This window comes from Colletotrichum aenigma (assembly GCF_013390185.1).
Source record: "Colletotrichum aenigma strain Cg56 chromosome Unknown KSG_Cg56_contig08, whole genome shotgun sequence".
Classification (NCBI taxonomy): Eukaryota; Fungi; Ascomycota; class Sordariomycetes; order Glomerellales; family Glomerellaceae; genus Colletotrichum; species Colletotrichum aenigma.
Window position 1 is genome coordinate 1,201,008 of NW_023500914.1, and position 8,433 is coordinate 1,209,440.

At 54.7% G+C, this 8,433-nt stretch overlaps 1 protein-coding gene across 1 annotated transcript; it reads right to left on the minus strand.

Moving 5' to 3' along the window:
• Nucleotides 1-4,818: 4,818 nt before the first annotated feature.
• On the minus strand, nucleotides 4,819-6,407 carry IP5P15 (Type II inositol polyphosphate 5-phosphatase 15; the record flags this gene model as incomplete). Its single annotated transcript, XM_037327095.1, has 2 exons — nucleotides 4,819-6,133; nucleotides 6,223-6,407. 2 exons carry the CDS (start codon nucleotides 6,405-6,407, stop codon nucleotides 4,819-4,821), a joined length of 1,500 nt encoding a protein of 499 aa, XP_037173652.1.
• Nucleotides 6,408-8,433: the final 2,026 nt, after the last annotated feature.

Below are 8,433 nucleotides of genomic sequence, written 5' to 3' on the forward strand. Positions count from 1 at the left end.
CTTGGAAAGTCCCCCTCCAACCTGATTAGGCAGGGGATTCGCGTGCGCTACTGTTGCCGCCATATTATGTATTTTCTTGTTGATCGCCGAAATCCCAGTCATAAAGGGTCATGGGTATCTAAGGGCTGACTGAGAGAGTGATTACTTGCTTTCTTCTTTCGGAATCACAGCGCGGCGTCCATTACGGCCCGAGGAGCTGGCCGTTGGAGGAAATGGGACGAAGAGTGGCGGGTGTGTTGATAGAAGGCGAAGTAAGCCGTGGAGTCGTGCGAAGAGGGAGGAAGAGAGAGCGAGGTAAGTAGGTAAGTAAGTAGGTAGGTAGGTAGGCAGGAACAGAGATATGGGAGGTGTGTCCGTTTCGTGTCGTCAGTGGTCAATTGGAAGGGCTGGTTGGGTGGAAAGGGGATCGGTTCGGATCGAGAGTCGTCTGGGGATTCGAAGAGTGGTTCGGGAACGGGGCGGGAGGTCTGACAGATGGGCCGCGGGTCGGTCGTGTGTACTTTGTATGTAAAGTATGGAGTATTGGGTTGGCTGTGTGTGATATCGGGGTGTGTATCTTCTTTTGGGTCGAGCGGTGGGAGAGAAGAGTCGGTCTTGGACTGTGAGCTGGACCTTTCCTTTCACCTGGCACCTGGGCTTTCTCGCTTTCAGGGAGTCGACGGGGAAACCTTCAGATGAAAGGGCCGTGGCAATGACGAAAGCCAGCAGACCAGAGAGCTACTTACGGTAGGAGCATTTATGGGGCTGACCAGGAGGGGAGGGGCAGGCGAGGCGTGTGAAGGGCTCCTTCCCATGCTTTTTCGCACCCGACAACACGGGGGCCCCTTCCCAGGAGGGTGGATGCCTTTCCATTGCCCTGTGATGAGTGTGATGCTCATTTGCACCTGGCTGCTTCGTCTGCACCGTCCCGGTCCCGCCTTCCGCTTTGCAACTCGCACCTTACCTAAGGTAAGTACCTAATTAAGGTACATAGATACGCAGTTGAGTACATGGTAACTTCCACTTCAACCGCCATACATTAAGGTAACTGCCACACCACAGACCACCATCACCAGACTCAGCAAACGGTGCTGCTGACTGCCTGGGGTACCTACCTATCTTACCTACGCTCCTCCTCCTGCTCCTCCTGCTTCCTTCTTCCTGCAGGTGCGCTTTTGCCTGCGGCGGGTGCGGCGTCTACCTAGGCATCGACCCGCGGTCTCGCCGACAAGAAACTACCATATCGGGCTAGCGTTGTGCGCCGTCCGGTGTGAATCCGGGGCAACTGCCCAACTGGCAAGCCGCGGTTTCTGCGACGGTGCAGCGTGGTGACATTCGACCGCAGGCGCTTCAGCTGGAACTCGGCAAGACCACGACCGACGTGACTGCACCTGTGGACTCAGGACTGGACGTCGACCTGACGTGGACACCCCAAGTGGATCCTGCTCTTCAGCCACGGTCCCACGGAGGCTGTCCGTCAACATCTCCCCACATGGCGCCCCTGCCCCTTTTTCTTCTTCGTCTTCGACGGTTGTCGATGCGTACGGACACCCAGACCAGACCAGCACTCAGCTCCCTCATTCTGCAACGTTCGTCAACAGCACCGACCAGCCAGGCATCTCTGCTTTGTCCGTCGCACTGCAATTGAATTTCGAGTCTCACCCTCCTGCGGTCTCCCCGCCATTCTCCGACGAGCTGAGAGGCACGAAATACAAAAAGAATCCGCCACTAGAAACCCCTGCCAACTACCTACCTAGGTTACAATGCACATAGGCCAAGACTGCCTTCTTTCCGCCGTCCATTTCGTTTCTATCCGCAGCATCTTCCCACTTTTGAAGAAATCTCCGAAACCCTGATGCGCGCAAGGACTGTCCGCAATTTCCAGCTGCCCCGAAACCGAAAACCAAAACGAGCGTTCAGTCGTCTTTTCCAAGCTTCGTTATTGCAACATAACGTCGCCTCGCCCCAGCTGCTCTCGCCGTCTTACCGCCTCTCCCTCCGCCTTCGGATAGCGCACTGCCTTACGGCGAGTAGCGTATCGGGGGTCTCACTCTGCTGCAGCGGTGTGTTGCCTTCTTCAACAGCCAAAACCTGTTCATCCGCCCTGCGAAAGGACAAGGGCGGAAAATGTGGCTCGATGTTGGTCCCGGAACCTCGGGTCCCCGATCTCTCCTAGGTGGCCATCTAGGTTAGACGGGAAGAAACTCGACTTTGACTGCGCAAAGTCGGAAACACGCTACAGGTAACGAGGCGTTGCAGTTGAATCAACCGTTACGATCCAACATTCTTTGACGGCAAGACATTGGATTTTACTTTCACACAGGGCGCCCATCAGTCAGACAGCCAGCCAGATCTTCTGCATTCCGTGCGGCGGCATCGAATCCGTCCCGCGGGGGAGGCACCCAAGGACACGCGAAAAGAGCCCAGAGGCCTGACACGCCTTGCATGCAAGCGACTCTTCGACGCCTATGACGCAACACATCGACCTCCACGCCCGACCCCTCCCAACTCATCCCACCTCTCGTGCCCACTGCCAATCCTCCTATCCCACCTCATCCCATCCCGCTGACTGCTTTATTAACCTACCAGAACATGCTTTTCCCGACTCGCAAATCGAGCCGCCTGCGTACCGTCTGGAAATCCCTATTCCCGGGAGCAGGACGAAATCCGATATTTGCTCATGATTTTCTTTCGTCGATTTCTCATCATGGCTGAGTCTAAATTTACACCTTAACAAGGCCTTTTCCCCCCCCCCCCCCCCTTCATGGCTGGCTTGCCATGTCAGCACGCAGCATTTCTTATCCCAGTAAGAACAAGGGAACTTCGTCAGCTCAGCTCGGCCTCTGAACCGCATGAGTCGCGCCCATGTCTGATTGCGGCGAGGTCTTATGTCACTTCAGCCCCCAACGAACCGTTTGTAATTCGCCCAGAGAGCATATGCAGACGGAAGTATATCCTTCCAGCACTTTTCACAGTCCCCGGCCGGCAGTTTGTCGGTCGGTTCCCGGCTGCCCAGGTTGCAATTTTTGCAGCCCCCATTCAGCATGCAACTCGATTGGATCAAGCTTCGGGACGGATACTCGACAACATATTGAGAGCGGCAGCGTCCCCATACCTCATTCCCGAGGATCGCGGGTTAATGACTAAGACGGCCTTGTCCTTGTCTCTTCAGCCATGCGGGCCTTGGACGTTTCGAAAATTCTTTGATGCCCAGGTGGCTTGCTTTTACGACTTTTACGGCCTTCCGGACAATTTTCGGATTTACCAATGCCTTACGCCTTACTCAAGTTGACTCTTATGCCGCGCAGATGAGCCATGGCTGGGCTGTAAAGATACGATAAGGGCCCTGCTCAACTGCCGTGTCGCCTTGCGACAAAATGTCTTTTTCAAAGGAATTTTTCAAAAGAAAAAGACCTAGGTCTGTTTGGGCTACAGTCCTCCGATTCAAGATCGGCCTCAAAGCCCGCACGCCTCGACTCGTGGTCGTTGATCCAGATCCCGTCACAGGTTACGAGATGCCAAGCCAGCAACCAGTCTGTGTGCAACAAGTTTACAACAAATCTTTTCCTCCCGCCGAGACGCGCGGTTATCAGACCGCTCGGGTACCCGTGTGGACTTCGGGCACCGCTAACCGGGTCAAGAACTCTTTGCAGCAGCACTGCCGGCCGGATTCGAGCAATTCGGAACTCGGGGTCCAGGTCCCCCTTTTCTCCTCTGTCTGTATAGAACCAACTACCTAGGCTTGATGTGCCACACGAACACAGCTCACTCTTCTCAGCAGCAAGGTTATTACACTACAGGGATAGGCAGTAATGCGCACGCGACCTATCCCTGCGCCCATCGCACCCGGTAGCCTGGGAGAACCATACATGACGTGGTCTAATGCGCGACAAAAAAAGAACGACACGACGACTCTCTCACTCTCAGAAACGGAATTTTGACTCGCCACCCGTGTCATCCGGATATGCCACTGCCGCTGTTTACCCGGCTTATACGAGCTGGGGAGCAGGTATCCTCGTGACTGGAGCTGCCATGTTATTGCGCCTACGTTCTATTCCCAATCGATAGCTTCAACCGACCTGGTCCGTGGGCGGGTTACGAAAGTTCATTAACATAGCTTTCTTCACCCGGTGATCCACAAAACGAATGCGATGGTTTTCCCTTGCCGGTAGCTTACTACACTTTTGGGTCTGCTTACCGAAACTCTCGACTGTACTCACTCCGTAGCGGAGTTGAGGTGTATGTGATTTCGTATTATGACCAATGTGATGGTTTGTTCCGACACGAGTTGCGGGAAATCACTTGACGAGAGCATGGTAACCATGGGCCATCCCGCGATGAGATGGAACTCTCAACAACACAAGCGCAAGAACGGTCTTTGCAAAGAGACCGTCTATTTTCCCCGTGCTAAAGCGACTACTTTTCCTGTAGTTGTATACCTTACTCTTCTTTACTACTGCCGTCGTCGTCGTCGTCGTCGTCGTCGTCGTTATTATCGTCCGTGAAATAAGTAGTTCGTACACGAAGCATAGCCGTGCAATATCCGCTATGGCTTTGAAATAACCACAACCTGCACGAGGCACATATGGAGGTGAGCAAGGTGTGGACTGAGCTTCAACTTAATCAGCACTCCACACTATTTTCGCCATCTCAACATAACTCAATTGCTATATTCATGCTCGTGCTTGTATCAATGCATCGTCGCGCCTTTACAAATGCTCCTTCTTCTCCTAACCAGCCCCCTCTCATCTCATATCGTGCGACTTCTTCCGTCGTGTATCTGTGTGTAAAAAAAAGTAAAAACAAGCAGAAACTCGTCAACAGGGTATCAAACCGCCCTCACTGGCTAAACCACCAAGCACCGGCACCCACGGCAAGCAGCGTCGCGAGCACCAGCGCGCCCTCCTTGGTAGACCACAAGAACATGCTCCAGCCGGCGAGAACCTCCTTCCTTCTCGCCGCCGCTCGCCGCTCCCAGGCCTCGGGATCAATCGCCACTGGCAACACGAGCCGAGGGTCTGAAGTACCGCTCGCCTGTACCGCGCCAGCCGGAGCCAGCTCGTCCTCGGTCAGCAACGGCACTGCCGCCCTGAGGTACACGGCTCTGTGGTCCGAGCTGCGGACGACGGGCATCGCTTCGTACGTCTTGACATCGATCTTTGACTTCTCCTTGGCCCATCCGGGGACGTCAAGGAACAGGATACGGTCTGTCCAGCTGGGGTAGCGGTGGGGGGCAAAGAACCACGGCACGTCTTCGACGCCGTCGACCTTGAGGCGTGTGTCGTCCTCGGGGAGTACTTCGTACTTGTAGGTTGGAGGAAACTTAACCTCCGCCTCGCTCATGCCGTGCAGTGTCCTGCCAGCCAGTCGCTCTCGCGTCAGCTGGTCCAGGGGGAAGAAGTGGGAATAGAAGTGCTCGCTCTCTGGGTCGAGACTCGGGAACGTCGCCATTGGCGGTGGGCTGGTGGTAGAGATTCGGTAGTTGAGATCGCCGCCGACAAAGAGGTGGGAGGTCGGCTTGAAGACAGAAATGTCCTGCAGGCGTTCCTGAAGGGCCAAGCTCTGCTCGTGGTGGTCGTCGTGCAGAAGATGCACACCTTCCTCGCCTGCACCGTCCGCCTGGCCTCCTCCGGCTGCGCTGAGGGCGTGCTTCTTCGGGCTAAGGATATTATCCGGGTTCTCAAACGTCATGCTGCGCATGATGGCCGCCCAGTTGGCATTTCTCCGAGGCAAATTCCACTCCATTGCGGCAAGATGCGTAGCCACGAATGTGAGCTCTGTCGTCTTCTTCCCGCCATCTGCGGCCTTGCCTTCGTACAACACGCGCAGCGCTACGGCACCCTTGTTGCCCATCTCCGCAGCACCAAACCCGACCTCGGCCTCCTCCACGCGCAGAATCGACTCGGGGTTGCGTGCAAAGAGCATGATGCCGGTCATACCGACATTGCGAGAGCGAATAAGAGTGTATGGTCGCACTAGTGGCGCCGCTGTAGGCTGCACCGTGATCGTGTCGTCGGAGGAGGAAGCGCTGGCGCCTGAGGAGGTGTATCTGGTGGCAGCAATGTTCAAGGCCTCCTCGTATCGGGCGAAGTACGGACTCAAGAAATAGCCGCCGATGAAGGAGTATGTCATCGGAGCAAACTCTTGCAGAGAGCTGTAAAACGTCGTCTGTTAGCTCTTCATCATGCCTTTGCGAGCCCAGCATTGGGCGAAATCGGGTGGTCACGAGGGCATGCAACTCACAAGACGACGAGGTCAGGGAGAGCCGTTCCATTCTGCTGGAAAGCTGTGTGCAGATGGGATGCAAAAACGGCAACATTGATAAAGTTTTTGGCGGCATTGAACGTCAACATGAACAGGTCGAGCGTAGAGGGCGCCATCTTGACGGCGGTTGAGGTGGAGTTGACGTCGTCGACAAGGGTAGCCATCTGTGTCGGAGGATGAAAACGCCGATCACGGTTGACGACGGGTGTTCTCCAAATGCTCTGGGCCGTCTGTCGTTGGCGGGTCGGCGGGATTGTAGTTGGCGCAGAGATCCTGGACCTTGGCTGGGCCGCGCTGGCTTTTATCCAATGAAGCTGCTGGAGAGTAAGCTTGGGTGGTGCTGAAATCGCCTACGTATCTTGCCACTAAGTGGAGGTACAAGTGCCCGAGATGCTCTGTACAGCCACACTGCACCCAACCTGTTTCTGGATGTTGGTTCGATAATGGTGACGATGATGAAGCTTGGGTTGTTGTTTTGCTGAACAGTCCTAGCTTCGGGTGCAAGGTTTTCGGCGGACACTTGCTTCAGCGCTCCTCATGAGCCAGGTACTGTCTTCTTCCCGTGACTTCTGCTTCTGTTGAGTCAGACGCGGCAACAGGCGTCAAGCGAGGCTGCACCTGACCTGTACAGCCTCCTTGCTAACCTGACCGCTCTAGTGTCCACCAAGCTATCTACTCGCCAGATCTAGACTTCATCTTCTCCGCGTCCCGTACATAGCGTCTTCTCCAGAGCGGGGTCAAGGACCGAGTCCTACTTTACTTCGCCCCGAGCAGAAAACACGAAGTTGGTAGCAGCCAACTAGATGCCGTGGGCTCATACACTCGGGCATTAATTATATGAATGAGCCTGCTTACCCTTGCAGAGCAAAGTCCTAGTTGCATGAGATCACCGCCGTTAATACCTCAACATGCATACACCGCCCCAACATCACACAGCAAAAATCGCGCGACAATTTGTAAATTGAGAAGCTACCGTGCCGTATATTGGTTGGTTCCATCGCATCTTGCTGACCTGCCACAACTACCCGTGCCCCGCCTCCACCAACTGATAAGCTTGTCAAACCATTCAGGTCTACGGGTGATGAAGGCGCAGTATGAAGAGTCCCAGCGCCGTTGTCTACGGGAGCCCACACACCATGCGTGACCGGCGATAGAAGGGTCATCTGAAGATAGTGAGCCATCGAAGACTGTGCTGAGCTGCCTCCAAGAGCTCTTGGTAGTTGCTGTGCATGAGAACGCGGCATCGCCATCGTTTCCACACATCCCACGAGCAGGTGTTAAAGTTCGAGTCCCCAACCAAATCAAAAGGAAAGTCAAGGAAAAACAATTTCAGTCTCCCCATTAGGTTTTCTCGCGTCGCACTGTTGAGATGTCGATTGCGACTCGTACGTCGTTCGTGTTGTCTCGACACCGTCCACAGCCACCGGCCCTTCGCAATGTCGTCCCCTTCCCCGTGATACATCCCCAGAAGCGGGCCTCGACGCGTGATTGACAATTGCGAAGCCATCGAATAAAAATCAAGTCGTAGCGCGCGTGACCAGTAGAGAGAAGAAAAGGAAAAGAAGGAAATTGACCAAAGAAATCCGTCGGTGAAACGCAACTCCAACGCATCGACCAGGTGCAAGATCTAGGACCAAAGCACTCAGAGTGGTGTGGGAATGTCTCGCGGAGCGACCCGACGACAGCACCTCAGAAAGCGAGGTACTGGACGTGCCGTTCAAGTTCTTCCTGCTATAGACAACAATCCCCGAAATCCGGCAGATTGCCAGACGCTTCGGAGACGGTTGCCTCGTCATGAAGAACCGAGCCATGTAGAGAAAAACAACCCAGACATGTCGAAGAACGAATTTGAGAATGCGTAAGAAAAGATGGGAGGTGCGACCGAATCGCATGGCAAGGCGTATCATCTGAAAGACCCTGGTGATGAGCAGAACCAGTACCAATCGTGATGCTTGATAGCCATGCCACGGAAGGAATGAAACCAGTAAGCCGGTCAAACCATGCTCCCAGAAGATGAGCCGATGTGTATAGCTGTCGTTGTCCATGTCCATCTCGACAGGCGAGATTTCAAGCCATACGGTGCGCTTTTCGAGGCCGAGCGCACACTAAAACATCGTTACATCCAGTCGCTTCCGCCGACGGCACGCTTGGTATCCGGAATGTTTACATCAGGGCCAGACCCTGGTTCAA